The 15,546-nt window shown below is 42.4% G+C and overlaps 1 protein-coding gene across 1 annotated transcript; it reads left to right on the forward strand.

The window, feature by feature from the left end:
* Nucleotides 1-8,021: 8,021 nt before the first annotated feature.
* On the forward strand, nucleotides 8,022-13,781 carry PRELID3B (PRELI domain containing 3B). Its single transcript, XM_085241541.1, has 6 exons — nucleotides 8,022-8,227; nucleotides 8,832-9,000; nucleotides 9,343-9,432; nucleotides 10,109-10,179; nucleotides 10,903-11,005; nucleotides 11,620-13,781. The coding sequence occupies exons 1-6, from the start codon at nucleotides 8,196-8,198 to the stop codon at nucleotides 11,737-11,739; spliced, it is 585 nt and encodes a 194-aa protein (XP_085097667.1). The 5' UTR covers nucleotides 8,022-8,195; the 3' UTR covers nucleotides 11,740-13,781.
* The last annotated feature ends 1,765 nt before the right edge of the window (nucleotides 13,782-15,546 follow it).

Genomic DNA, 15,546 nt, shown 5'->3' on the forward strand with positions numbered 1-15,546 from the left:
ATGGACTGTCCAACCTTCCAATCATTTGTAAAACTACTTCAGGAAAGCAGATTCTTAAGCTATATGATGTGTGCAAGGACACATCCTTCCTGTGTGTGTGCATGGAAATGAATGGCAAAAAATTCAGTGAGAAAATGTGACTTAGTTGGCTGAACTGGGAACCATGAATTCTGAAATGTTAATCCCTGCTGAACCATTCTTTTGTCTTGGGAAAGCCATCTTAGATCCTGATCTTAGGCTTATTCCTGGGTATTGAGTCCTTAGAGCTCTGAGAAAATCTCCTCAACCTTCCTGTATTCAGAACATCTGACACACTTCATATGTATACACACAATATACTACGTATTTCACTACTGTTCTGCAAGCATCATTATTTCTTAATTTTTGAAATAAAACCATTTAAAAATCTGTGACACAATTGTAAGTTTTTACTTGAGTTTGCGGTCATTCATCATTTAACTTGTCAGTTGTAAATAGCTTCCTGGCCAATTATATTAATTATACTTTTTAATTACTGTAATTCAAGAAGCCTAAGTGTGCCCTTCTTTAACTTCATCTTTCATCGCTTTATCTTTTAACTGATTTTAATCATAATTATCTGTACCAGGAAGGTGATACGCTGCCTCTTTTCCTTGCAGTTATTACAGCCTGTAATGGGAATATTTCCTAACACCGAAAAACTGAAAAGATGTCAACTACAGATAGGATTCGAACATGTATAATGAAAACAGCCAACCATAATGAATTCTTTTTAAAATTCAGGTGCCTCTGCTGAGCTTCAAGGGAAACAGAAAAACAACATGGAAAATGTCAGTTTTGAAATTCGTCTGATTTTCCTCATAAGGCCAATGATGCAATGATGCCTCAACAATATTCATATCATTTAAATGGAGCAATGTTTTATGAAGCACTTCTAATTTAGCATCAGTTTGACTCCTTACACACTTTTTCATCCCTAAACCAAACTACTGAAGATGGTGTTCTTGAATTCAGCTTAAAAAAAAAACAACATGTTAAGATAGTCCATCAAAACTCCCCCAAAAAAGGCTTTCAAACTGGAACTGTGAGTTCATTTCTTGTATTCATCTCACATCTCCTCCCCCCACCCCAAAAAAAAAACAGCTGTTTCACTCTATACTGTCCGTAACATTGCAAATTTTAAAAATGTAAATAATTTAAAAAAAAAAAAAAGGTATTCACATATGTTGCACCTTCAGGGCTACAATATCTTGCAAAAACTGCTCCTTATTAAATCTCTTTGCTTGCCACAAAAAACAAAGCGACCTCAGAGGTCTCCATATTACTTATTCTGATCAACTAAAAAAAGTCTTGTAATTTATTTAATGAATGTTACAACTTCTGTTGCAACCACAAGACCAAGACCTTCTTGTTATACCATGCTGACTGGCACAAGACACCTGGTTGCTCCCATCTCTGAGACGTGCAGTGGCCTGCAGTGATCTCCATAGGCTTCAGCCCTGTGTAGAGCTGGTTGATGCTCCTGGCTCAGAACATCATTTTCCACAGGAGATATAAATCCCTTATCAAGGACTTAAAGGTCAGGGCAAAGCAACCCTTGTCTCAGCATGTGGGAAGTGCCTGATGGGAGGATGCCACCACCCAGATCCCACCAGTGGCAACGCACTGACTGAACACTAAACGTAGCACAAAAAGAAGCAGATGTGGAGTGCTTGTCTTTGCTCTGTGCTCCAGTTTCATGTGCTGATAACATCCCCTCCTGGGAGATGTGAAAGTGTCCTATTGAAGCCTGCAGCTAGTGAGGTAGGAATTCCTTTCTGGCTCTGAAAAATGAAGGGATCCAGCAGCTGAGGTTTGCCTAAGTCTTAATTGTGAACATTTTTCATCTCTGTGTTCCTCATGATTATTTGAATAATCATGGGAGTAATTATTGAACTGAAAAGAATATTCACCATCACTTTTCTGAAGAAGGGGCTGTCTTTCAGGCAGTTGTAGTCATCTTATTTTTGTTTAAATCTGCTCAGATCCCTTATATGTGTGTCCATATCCTTTTGAAAGTACTCCTTTAATTCTGAGCATTTCAGCAGGGAGTCAGATATGTATGGTAACTGAAATACATGTTTATAACAGTAACACTGATTTGGAAATAACTGAATTAAGTTTTCTTTTTTTCTTCTTTATCTTAGCATGTCTCAAGGTTCTGTGCTTACTGAAGCTTTGTGGGGGTTTCTTATTAATATCACTTTTTACTTAGACCTCACCACGCCTCCTGATTCCATCGCTGATGTATCTGGCAGCACCAACCTGTTTGAGTCCATATGCACAGGGAAGCATTCAGCTGTTCAGGCAGTATTTGTTTTTTCTGTTCCTATGGTACCCATACCATCGCACATTTGGGAGTCCCTTATTTAGAAGGCACATGGTATTCATATCTTGATTAAAAAGAAAAGCAGCTGTAGCTCCTACTTGCTTCATTTTACCTTTTTATAGACTTCAATTCCTAGTAATTATTGATTTACAGTATTTAATGTATTGCAGAGTACTGCATCCCCTGAATTAGCCACAGAATGTATAATAGAGCAATTCTTCTTTCTGAGCACTAAAACCATACACTGACATTAACCAAGAACTCCAGTTTTGCCATCTTATCTGTCATCATCTTGCTGACAACAATGTATTTCCTACTGACTTAGTGATGTAGAACTGATGTGGATATTATTTACTTGTGCAGCAACGTAAAAGATTTCTTAATAGAATCTTAAGTTTAGTGGAAAATAATAAATTGAGGCAGCTAGTAAGAAAATATATAAATGTATACAATGCAAGACCTAGATTTGAAAAAAATGTAAATGATTGCTGCTCTGTGAGCATTGCTCACAGTCATTGCTATGCCTACTTTGTCCAAATATTTATGCAATTTCTTCATATTTTTCACTTTGTGGTTATTATGTCTTGGACTCACTGCAGATAACAGAGAACATTCCTGGGAGGTGAATGGCATTAACTGAAGTTGGCTCATTCACACAATAGTAACTTTGCTGCTTCGTGCTTTGGATTTAACTTTTTGTTTCCTTTACATTTCTTATTTATTCCTTTAATTGTTGCCTTTGCTGAAGCACAAAGTTGCAGTCAGCTTCCTGGACAGCTTAATTTCAGTATAGCTGAAAGCATACGAAGAATTCTCAGCTTTTATTTCCAGGTTGCGGTTTCTTTAAACCTGATAGAGCACAAGATGTCTGAGACAAAGAGTTTTATATGCAATTTGAAAAAAAGAGCATGGTCGGAAGACCATGAGTACATATACAGCTCCATATTTGTGATTTAACATGTAATATTTCATGACCACTACTGGTTCTTTGAGGTTTTACATTGGACATTTGCATTCAGCACGTGTTTAATAGCCTGGTGTGCTTTTATAAGAGATGTTGTGGTCTTTAGAATTAAACAAGGATCAGATATAGGGAAGAAGCACAATTATTTCCAAACAACCTGAAGTTTTAAAGTACTTTAAGACATGTTTTATCTTTAATTGTGCTGTTATTGTGCTTGCTCATGAGTTGTGGGTGACAACGTGATTATCATCTGCCTACTTGATCACATGCACATTTGCGATGCTTGCAAGAAGAAACATTGTCTAGCTGGTAATTGTCATATTACACAGGTTCCAAGAGACTGTTTCCTAGACAACAGGAGAGTTGTGGTGCATCCACAAACTGCACACTGCTGTGTATCTGCTCTTCAGTCAAACACCTGATGGCAGCTGCTGCTCCCACTGATGACATGGACAGGATGCAACTGTTTCTATAGCCAGAAACAAACTCCTTGATCTCTGCAAGTCAGAGAAGCTGTTGTTTCATAGGTATGTGTTACATATTTCTCATACTATGTTCCTGGCACCTAAAGTTTTTTTGTATAAAAATTCGGTGTTAGTGAAATATCATTTTTAGCCTTTCTGGGTTTCCTGACATGAACTTACTGGCACAGGCAGCAGTGCTGTGAGTTGTGTTTGTGTAGGAGGTGACCAGAGCAGAAGTGTTTGTTAGTGTGTAAAAAGTGAGCAAAGGAAGCAGTGTGACTTACTGCTGAGCTTGGCTGTTCTGCAGGCCAGGCACCTATTCAAAATGCTGACAATCATTGTAAGTGATGAACAATGGACAGAGATCTGCTGCCTTGGGAGAGGATGTGCTGCTGTTCTGCTCCTTTGATGTCACCCATACAGAGGGATTACATGACTCTCTGCAAAACATGTTGAAGTAATTTATGTAATCTAGTAAACAAAAAAATAAAAAATCTTGATGTGTTAGTAATTTGACTGTTTTCTTGAGTAAATGGAAACATCAGTATGGAGGAGCCCAGACCCACAAATAAATTTCAGATGGCTTTCACAAGATCATATGCTATTTTAGAGATTAGAAATTATTTTCCTAAATTGACTGAGAAGGAAATGAAGGCCATCTTGAACCAGGAAATAAACAGACAATAGTATTATTAAGAAAGTGCATCCCTCTTTCTGACCCTGCCTGTATCACCACGCTTCAGAACAGGGCCACTATTTTACTACAGTCATACAAAGCTTGATGTTACAGAGAAATAATACATGTTAAGAAACACCAGAAGGAACCCTTGTAATACAATCCCTATTGGAAAACAATTTCTGGATCTGCATATGAATCCGTGGAACAGAGTTCCTTGTTGGTTTCAGTCACAAGAGCAAAGTTTCTTTCTCCCTTTTTTATGTTATAGACATTCTTCCTGTTGTGTCATCTTCTATTTCCCCAAAAGACAAGAAAAGCTGTGTGAGACACACTTGTGTGTTGTGGTTTGTGCTTCAGTGCATTTCATTTCTGCAAAAATACATATACATGTCTCCATATGCAGAGCACAGAGAATGACATTGCATGTGTCTGGGTTTGATGCTGCTGAGAGAGCAGTTCACTTTTCTGTCCTTTCTTTCCACTGAATAGGTTTACATGTGATTGAAACTGGCATAAAAAGGTGCTTTGGAAACTTTCTGGCCAGGCAACAAGAGGCTCTGAATCTTGGGAGTCTTACAAGATTCCTGCAGCCTGTCTCACATCTCTGCTTGTCATCGTGGTCAAGGAAAATACTGAAGGTGAATACACAAAGATGCTGGAAGATTGTTATTTATATACATGTCATCTGAAAACCTCTCTTCTTCTCTTGCTACAGTACTGATGACACAATGAAGATCTGGACACGTGTGTTTACTGCTCTTTCGTGTTTCCTGTGTCAGAAATCAGAATGCCCATTACTTTCCTTTCATCCTTTCATCCTTTCATCCTTTCACTGGCAGCATGGAACACCAGTGTTGGAGGGGCAGCAGGTTTCTGTGGTGTAAAACACTGCTGAACAGCTGCAGGGTACTTGGGCTGTACTTTCCGAAATGATCTAAACTAGCCTAAGATCATTCTGTTGTCAGAGGGAGTGTCTGTGGCTCTATGTGTCTGTCTCCTCCATTTTTTGGCTCCTATCAGTTACGCTGCTGTAACCAATATCAGCAAACTGCTCCTGCAGAAAGTTAGCTCTTCTTTGTAGGTTTAACTTTCTGCCAAGTGAAGCAGGCTTTATCTAGAGGATATAAAAGGAATCTCTCTTATTATTATCTGGGGATGTTTTATTGCTGTTATGTTTTCACTCATAGTTTTGAAGTACTGGAAAAGCACTGAATGTATCTTTCTGTTTTGTTACCAGCAAGGAATTTCTGTTACATCCCATTTTAACACGGAAGCGGGGGAACAGTTTATTTCTGCAGAAAATCATTCTTCGGATTTGAGGCTGGGGAGCCTTCTGAGAGTGCTTGGGATGAGAATCAGAGATCTGCCCCCTTCCTCAGGGCAGTGCTTAGAGATGCAGGCACATGGAGGTGAGTTTGCTTGTGAGGAGGTGAGCTCTTTCCTCTGATGAAGTCTTCTTGTGGAGAACCTTACGGAAATTGAGCCCCCTCTTGTGGATTTTCCATACAGAATGTACAAATCAGGTCAACCTTTCTTCTGAATAACAACATATATTCCTGTTTATTTTCCCTGACAGCTGACAGCTAGCATGTTTACTGCTGTTCCATCTCTTCTTAGGTGGTGATTAATCTCAGCATAATGAAAATGTGTAAAATGATAACCTGTAAAAATTCTGATTTGCATTTCATAGGCAGCATGGCACCATCTTTACCAGAACGTGGGGAGTGAGAGGAAAGGGATTTGTTGGCTACTTCTATTGTCCAATTTTTCTTCACATGAGAGAAAAAGAGCATAGAGAATATCCTACAGGGTAAAAAAACACTCTCCAGGTTAACTGAGAAAATATGGAAACAAATGCAGACACTTGGTTGTCTTACAGTGGTCTTGTTTTATTTTGGGTTGAACTGAGTTGCATGACACTAACAGATACTGAGTCAGTGCCAGTGGAGGAAGAACAAATGTCACTGGAAAGCTGTGGAATGTCAGGTTAAAAAACAAACCATTAGCCCATAGTTTCTCTGAAGAGAAAAAGAGGTGGCTGCTTACCACTGAATCACCTGAACGCTAATTTGTGGCGTACTTAGAGCTCAGTTCTAACCTGGCAAAGGTGTCCTCATTTGCAACAGCTTTTGCAGAGTGTTACACATTGTGGAGTGGTGACATTTCCCCACTCCTTTTAATCCCAATCAGAAATCCAGAATGATCAAAACGACTTGATCAGAACTCAGAGGAATTGGTTCCAACCCACACTGAGATGCTGTCGTGCTTCCTTTCTGAAAAGATTGGGACTTATAAGAATTTGTACAACTCATCCAGACACAGATATGTACAAATGACTTGCAAGGCACTGAGGAGCTGATTCATAAAGCACTGCAAAGAGATCTTTGCTATCCAACAGAGGTTTTTTAGAAGCACATGCAGGAAAACTCTGCCAAATGGTCACAGGCTGATGCTGAATTCCGTGCTGATGGTGAAAGATGGTTAATAGGTAGGGCGTTCATTAAGAGTTGTATAATGAAAATAATTTAAGAAGTATGTCTGGAAAAGAAAACATTGCTGATGTAGGTTTCCTTACAGTACAACTGCCAGGCTGACAAACAGTGGGAACTTGCCTATCTAGCTCCAGAAAAGGGCAGGAGCCCTGCATGGTTTTTGTTAACGCTGTATACAAATGTCAATCTCCCAAACACATCAAAACTTCTGCTCTCGGATGAAGAAGTGATGCAGCTCTATTGTAGTGTTAGCTGCATTTCAGAATGTGGCAGGAAAATAAAACACCGGCGATCTGCACCTGCCAGGGCCGGGCAGGACGGGGTGCAGCTCTGTGCCGCAGCCCCGCAGCCCCCATCGGAACTCCGGGCGCTTCCAGCACCGCTGCAGGCATCTGTTGTAGGACATCGCTGATGAATCTCCACGCGTTTGGCACCATGACGGATAACGTGGCTTGTTTATTAATCTTGCCCATCACTTCAGCTTGCTTCAAGGACGCGTCGAGAAGCAGCGCGGGGCAGTCGGTGCCGGCTGCGGAGGTGCTTTATAACAGGGCACAGAGCGGCCGCAGTTCCGTACCGGCGGTTACAAAATCGCTCGCGGGCGGAACGCGCGCTTACAAAACCGCGCTGCCGCGCGGGTCCGCTGCGCCCCCTGGCGGCGGCACTGAGCGCGGGGCCGGGCGGGGCCGGGCCGCCTTCAGCTGCTGAATTCCGGCCGGGCCGAAGCGGCAGCGCCTGTGAAACACGCGTTGTAGCGATCCGCAGCGGCACAATCTGAAACGCTTTAGGATGCATCCAGAAGTTAGTTCTCGGTTAACGAACGGTACCGCGTTGTACTCTTGAGCCACGCCGCCGATCGCCGGGGGAAATGGCTCAAGAAACGCCCCGCCCGCTGCGGTTAGCGAGACGGGAGAAGTCACTTCGAAGCCGCCGGAAGGCCAACGCCCGGGGCGCCCCGCGGTGCCACGTGGTGCCGGCGGCGCCCGCTGGGCGCGGCTCCGGACGCGGCCGTGTCACGCGCATGCGCACTGAGCGGGACGCGGGGCGGCGCCTGACGCCCTCCGCGCGACTCCAAGGGCTCCGCGACCTCCGCGTCACCGCTGCGCCGCGCGCGGATTGGGCGCCGCCGCGACCCGGCCACGCTGCGCAGGCGCTGCTGCTGCCGCCGGCGGCCCGGCCCGGCACCGCGGGGTGACGGAGGGGCTCCGCTCCCGGAGAGCTGCGGCGGTGCCGCCCCGTACCTGCCGCCATGAAGATCTGGACCTCGGAGCACGTATTCGAGTGAGTGCCGGGCGGGGGCGGCTCAGGGAGCGGGGCGGCGGCGACGGCGGCTTCTTCCTCCTCTTCCTCGTCTTCTGTCGGGTCGGGGCCCGGGGGAGCTTCCCCGCCTCCGAGCCGCTCTGCCCCGGCCGGCTCGGTGCCGGTCCCAGTTCGGACGGGGCGGCCGCGGCTTCGCCTCTCCTCCCGTAGCCTTTGGGGCCGTTCCGCTCCGTGCCGCCCCTCGCGGGCTGGGGAGATCCGGGGGCTTAAAAACCGCTCCGGTTGGCGGCAGCTGAGCCCGCGTTTCTTGGGGAAAGTTCCGGCCCGAGAAGTTTTCAGTCTTTCGGCGTTATGTCACGGCGAACGCGTTCTTATCGCGTTAAACCGGGAGGTAACGGGTCTCGGGATCCTTGTGAGCCAGGCGCTCTGTGCTCAATTCGCACCACCTGCCGCTGCCCCGCCGCGGTGCGGCTGACTTCTGCTAGGGAAGGACGTGTGCGGTTAAGAAACGTAAACTGAACTGCTTTACAAGCACAACCCGACCGCTGCGTTGGGTTCAGCTTGAATAGAACTCCGGTTACAAAGCTGCGGTGCTCAGCCTTGTGCTTCGGTTGTGTTTTGGCAGTCATCCCTGGGAAACAGTAACAACAGCTGCCATGCAGAAATACCCAAACCCGATGAACCCCAGCGTGGTCGGAGTGGACGTCCTGGACAGACACATTGACAGCAGCGGGAAGCTGCACAGCCACAGACTGCTGAGCACGGAGTGGGGAATCCCAGCCATCGTGAAATCGGTGCGTGTGCTGCGGCACAGCTGGGAAGGGACCGCAGGGAGGGGAAGTTTGTGAGGATGTTGTAATAGAGATGTGTGAGCTCGTAACGAGTCCAGGCAGTTGTGCACGAGGAAGTTTTTAACAGTCCTATGTATCCTGAATTCCAGACAGACAAAAATTGGCAAGCTCTTACCTTGCTTCCAATTGTAAAAATGAGATCTACCTCCCTGAGTAGTTTTATTTTTAACTAAACCTCAGTTGTCAGTGTCTGTTCAATACAGTAACCACTACAGGTGCATTTAAAAGCACTAAAAATAATGGCAGTTGTTTAGCATAATTAATTGTGTGTATCCCATCTCCCAGCTCATTGGCACGTGCAGAACGAAGACTTACGTTCAGGAGCACTCTGTCGTTGACCCACTGAAAAAAACAATGGAGCTTAAATCCAGTAACGTGAGTACTCTGGTTCTGGTTATGCAGTTCAAGTAGATTGCAGCTGATAGTTGTGCCTTAGAGATTTGAAGACAAAAGGCACCTTACAAATGATTTGCAAGTTGCATTAGAACACTGTTACGTGTTTAAGTGATGTGCTTATAGCTGACCAGTTCTTCTCAGAAAGGAGCTGCTGTGGTTTTGGTACTGCTCAGCTGTGAAGCATCTGAATCGTAGAATTATAGAATCACTCAGGTTGGGAAAGACCTTCAAGGTCATCAAGTCCAACCATAAGGCATACAGAACACAGTGATGAGCAGATTTCCTCTTCTTGGTTTTGTTTGGTCTTCTGGAATGTTTTTTTCCAAGCCCTTTGGTGCACAGCGTCCCCATTTCCTGATGGTTTAACATCTGCTTTACGTAATGCCGCACCTTTCTGATTCCGTGACATGAACGTGGTATTTGTGTATGCTAAATGTTGGTAGCTGATAAATGACCCAAGCAATCCAGGAAAAGACCTGGATTGATGAGATCAGCAAGTGCTGAACTTGGAGGTTTATTTATCGAGTTCTACAACCTTAATACTTGCAAGAAAAACCTTGTTTAAATCGGATCTGTGTGAGTTTTCTATCTGCAGCTTTATATAATATTTCTGTAATACTTTTACTGAGGGGTAATCTTGTTTTATGTTCTGCAGATTTCATTTACAAACCTCGTGTCAGTAGATGAGAGGCTTGTCTATAAACCACACCCTCACGAACCAGACAAGTGAGTACTTCTTCCTTCTGAGACTGCCCGAGGGAGAGCAGACTTTGGCTCTGTAAATTGCCTCGGTCTTCCTTACAGAGGATGATGCAGTGGGGTTTGTGTGACTTCTGTTGTGCTGCCTTGGCTGAAAAGAGATGATATACTGTCACTTCAGCTACATTGCTTCTGCAGAGCACTACTGGGAATGTGAACGTTTGGCACAGTGGAGCCCAGTTCAGACCAGTTGTTCAGGGAGTTCTGCTGTGTCCTGCATGTAGCTGAGCATATCTGTATGTCTTCAGTTACCAGCTGTGAGTTTTGATCCCTTCATCAGCCCAAGCACAAAACTGCACACTGCACATTTATCTGCCTCTATTTTATCATTTTGGAGAACATTAATTTATCTATTTAAGGCAACTTCAAAGAGTGCTGAATCTGTACTCCTAGAATTAGTGAAGATTTTTTGCCTATGGCCATGGGAAAGGCTAAAACCCACTGTTGCTCTAACTGCAGGCTGCTGACGTTGGAAATAGCTGAGTGCCACAAAGAGTCACTTGGACTTAGTGGGGACTCTTGGCTTTTGTTTCATGGGTAGAAGTGTGTGCAGTTAAGCAACTGAGACAGTGGGTTGTTGTGCTACCAGCAAAGGCAATGACAGTGTCCTTGTTGGGGCAGAGCACAAAGCCTTTAGGCAATGCACTGTTTTAAACTACTCTGCACAGTTCACTTTCTGTTCTGTTTCAGAACCGTTTTGACACAAGAAGCAATAATATCTGTAAAAGGCGTCAGTCTCAGTAGTTACCTAGAGGGATTAATGGCAAACACAATTTCCTCCAATGCTAATAAAGTAAGTATGACCTCTGTGTAATGTGTGACCACTGGCTACGTGGCAATACAAATCTCTGTATTACTTTTTGGCTTTGTCAGCAGTCTTAGGATACAAGTAGTTCTACTGTCTGTACTGTAGATTCCTGAATGCTTAGCTTTTTGAACTCGCTCTTTTTTTCTCCTTGCAAACGTGGACAATAAATCCTATTGGCAAGTGCTCTGAATCTTCATTGGAAAAGCATTTCCATTCACTTAAGTCTGTCACTCCTTGGCTGCCCTCTTGATGCCATCTGTTAGGTTTGCTATTGAAAAGGTACTCATCAAAACTCACCTGAAGCAGTGATGTGGAGTAATGAAGTGATGTTTGAAGGATTGTTCTTTGTGAACCTTTTGAGAGTTTACCCTTTGAGTTCAGCCTCAAGAATGATAAAACACAAACTGAATAAAAAGCCACTTTGTGCTTTGTAACACAGCACTGCTGACATAAGGAATCTTCTTGGTGTGAGCCAGCACATCTTTCTGTGTTAATCAGGTTTCTGAAGTAAAGAATGTCACAAAGCTGTGTATTTCTGTACCTTTGCTTGGATCACTGCTAGGATTCATACACTAAAACTTATTTTTTCTAACCTGTAGGGCCGTGAAGCATTGGAATGGGTAATAAATAGACTCAATGCTGAAATTGAGGAGTTCACAGCTTCAGCAAGAGGAACAATGAGGAACTCAATGGCAGCAGCAGCATTTGTAGAGAAATGATAGTAAATATATTTGTGGTATTAACAAGGTTTAGCAATCTAAAGCTTCTCTCCAAATGTAAATATATATATTCTTTATTATTTAAGGGCATACCTATGTATTAGGTATGTTTCAAGTTTAATTTGGAGAAAAGCTAAGTTCTTACTAATGAGGCTGATTGGCAAAGCTTAATTAATATATTGGTTCAGCTGGACCGAACTTAAGTTGCAGATGAAGAAATAATTTTCAAGTGTAGTTCCTGTATTTACATGAACACTAACTTATAATACTTCAGACATGAAATGGCCTCGTTTAGAGGTGAGGCTGTATATGTTGGAGGAGACTGGCATGTTTGGTTGACTTCTGTGGAACTTTTGCTTTTGTGTGACTTATGGACTACCTCTGGGGACCAAGCCCAAAATTAAGCAGAAGGTTTGTTCCAGCATTGTCCTATTTGTTTGTTAAGCATTGACAGTTGTCTGACACAACTCGGTTTAACAAAGTTTATTACTTGAAGCTTGAAAAACAAAAGAATGTAGAAAATATTTTTTATATGCTTTTTAACTAGTTTGACTAGTTGAGCTAACCTGGTACTCTATTTTTCAGTCAGTATAGGTAAAACATTCAGAAGTGTCTCTTATCTGCTAACACCTAACTTCTGTTCCTAAGTGTGACACTGCTGGGCTGGACAGGCAGAAATATGAGATAAAGTTTTATCTTAAACTTATGGAATAACTCCATTTCTAAGAGCCCATTAAATAAAGAGGTACAGTATGCACAGAGCCTTAAAAATATCATAAGCTGATGGCACTTCTGAGAACAGTAGCTGTTCACTCCAGAATTTCAAAGTATCATGTGAAGGACTAAAAAATGTTGCTGAAGCTGGGTAGAGATACCTGAGCATAAAAGAAAGTAATATTAAGAACACTAGCAATATACTCATTAACTTGATCATGCTCTGGAAGTAACTTGTTACACAACAAAAGACGACGATTTGTTCTCCTTTAAATTAAACACTGTTCTGAGTTCAGAAGGTCCTTTACATTTTAGGCTTATTTGCTCACAAAATAAGGCTCTTTAAATGAAAACCTCGAGTTTTCTACACTTTTCTTTCCTGGTACTTAATACAGATTCTCGGTACTGACCTCAGTGATCAGCTGTGGGAATTTCAAGCTCAGTCCCTGACATTTGTACTTAAATAATACACTTTGCTGGTAGTCCTCTGACTTCAGTAGAGGCTGCCTGTCCCATCTGACTCCTTCAGCGTGAAGAAATAATGGGGAAAATGCAGCCCCAAATCAGCTGGGTCCTTCATTCTGGTGCCAGAGACATTTCCTGCAATTTTAATTCTAAGCTTACAAGTAATCTCAATAGTCTCTTAGCCTTTAAGAACTGTAATGTCACCTGTTCCAGCGTATTTTATGTTGCATGCCATTTCTGTTATATGGAACTGCCCATTGAATAGTATCTGCTATGTGAACAGCTTATTTTAAGTGGGAAACTTAAAGGGGGAAACCAATGAGTTTGGGGGGAAAAAAGAGGTATGTATGTATGTATGTATACACCTTTTAAAAGTTTAACTATTCTAAATATTTTTCTAAAACAAATGATTTGAAAATACCTTTATAAACTGAAATAATTGTGGTTTGTTGTGCTTTTACAGAAGATTATTGCAGCTGAAATAGCATTTCAACTTAAGTGTATTTGAAACTTCTGCAAAACTGTACTGTAACTTCTGATTAAAAAATGCAGTGCTTAAGAGTGACTTCAAATATTTGTTCAGCCTTCAGCATCACTTGCCATTTTAAAGTCAGTTTTATCTTTTCCTAGTTCTTGTGCACTGAGGGCCTACACAGTACGAATTCAGTTTGTCCTTGCACTGAAAAAACCTTCAGACTACTTAATTTTTGCAAGCATTCAACAACTTCTCGAAGATCATGATTTATTTTGTTCTATTTTATTTGTATGCCTGCACTCATTATTCCAAGGAATATTGTTTTCTGTATGTGCTTGGTTTTTTATTTTAAATAAAACATTACCTGCGTTCTGCCTAGTTCCTCAAACTGTTCTATTCATTTCTTTTAATTGTTAGAGTATTAATCTGGGTGGGACATGGAGCTGAAGGAATAGTCCAGACTTAATAGCTTATTTTATTCAGATGTGTATCTTATAGTGTACATTTGTAAGTGGCAATAAATCAAACCTGTTTGCAGCTACTGTGGTCTTTCTTGCTCTTTTATAAGTAACTACTTTTTTTCCACAAGCCTGACACTAACTAGCAACCAGATTTCAGTTTCCTAGATCACATGGGAAGGTTTCTGCTCTGTTTAGACTGAGATCCGTGTACTACACTTTATCAAAGTATCAAAGAGTATGTCTCCCTACATGGAACCTAATACTGTTGTTAAGAGCAGAAGGGTTGCTTGAGTCTGTACAGTCAAGGGAACAGTTGGGTTGTTTACCCACAATGGTCATAAGAGGAGACTTCACCTAAAGAAGCTTTGATTTGGTGTGATGGGCTGTGCAGCAACTACACACTGTGTTCCATCAGAGAAGGAAGTGTGTGCACTGCTGTCAGTATGCATGCGTGCTCAGATGGTTTCTTTGCTAGCTGCCTGCACAGCTGTGTCATGGCTGGCAATGCTCAGGTGAATGCAGGGTGCTGTGGCTGAATGCTCTGATGCTGCAGTGAATGTGATGCATGCTTGTGCAGAGCAGCTGTGCATTCTGCTGGTCAGAACCAATGAGGCAGTGGGAAAGAAAATGGAATTACAATTGGAGGGACAAAATTTAAGGACTAGAAAGAAAGAAAGGGGTGGAGGGAGGGATAGAGAAATATGATGAGAACAAATCAGTGGGGGGGTCTGGTGGATCCTTACTTCTTTCAGCTTACCCAGGTGGATTCATTCTTCACCTCACCTGCAGATGCTGTTAAATTGGACAAACTTCAAACTCACTCAACTGAATAACTTTCCTAAGAAACAGAAGTGAGTAAGCTTTAGATCCAAAGCTCATGGCCTGGAGATGATGATAAGATCACTTACTACACTGTTCACTTGAATTTTTAACTAAGTTAGAACTCATTAGCTATTGTTGCTATTCATTGTTTTAAATGTTTTGAAAAAACAATGCATAAAAGATGTTTTTTGCTCGCATATGATATGAGAATTGGTGATGCTAGTAGTGGAATTTTGCTGTTAACTTAGTACTGGAAATTGCACTTTTCTGGTCCTAAGGATTTTTACTGTAAATTACACCTAACTTGTTCTTCACTTCTTGATTCACACAGATGCTGGGGGTGGCTAAAGTAGCAACTTGTTTCATATTACTTGCAAGGTGTTTTAAGAAGATCTGTCGGGTTTGTAACTTCTCAGTGCTGTGTAGTTGTCCAGCTTCCATGCACCCATCTGCACTGTAAGTTTTTGTTGAAGACCTGTGTTTGTGCTCTGTCAATCTTGCTGATAGCCTAACATTTCAGTGTTCTGAAAGGTGCCACTATTCGCTATCTGGAACAACAAACTGATGCCATGGAAGAGGGAAAAATTCCTAAATTTACTGTAATGCTGCAATGACTTGTGTTTGTGTGTACACTAGATGTAAGAGACTTTTCTGTTAATGACTGAAGTCTAAGAAAACAAAAGGCTTTATTTATCATCAATATTTCCTCTTGCTAACAATGGGTGACAGCACCTGTTTGTTCACAACGCAGTTAGCAACTGATTTACAGCTTATTGGGGGAGGGGGTGTGGAATTAACCACAACTGCCTACAACATTGCTGTTTTGTCTGTTGTGGTCTGTATTTGCAGTTAGAGCACACAGCTGAGTTT

The sequence above is a fragment of the Meleagris gallopavo genome, chromosome 22, assembly GCF_905368555.1.
Source record: "Meleagris gallopavo chromosome 22, MGAL_WU_HG_1.1, whole genome shotgun sequence".
NCBI lineage: Eukaryota > Metazoa > Chordata > Aves > Galliformes > Phasianidae > Meleagris > Meleagris gallopavo.

What these genes read in the sequence shown, in the direction of transcription:
- PRELID3B (XM_085241541.1), top strand. Translation starts at nt 8,196, where the DNA reads ATGAAGATCTGGACCTCGGAGCACGTATTCGA. An exon ending in ACCTCGGAGCACGTATTCGA is followed by an intron (nt 8,228 to 8,831) that starts GTGAGTGCCGGG and finishes GTGTTTTGGCAG; the next exon opens with TCATCCCTGGGAAACAGTAA. An exon ending in TGGAGCTTAAATCCAGTAAC is followed by an intron (nt 9,433 to 10,108) that starts GTGAGTACTCTG and finishes TATGTTCTGCAG; the next exon opens with ATTTCATTTACAAACCTCGT.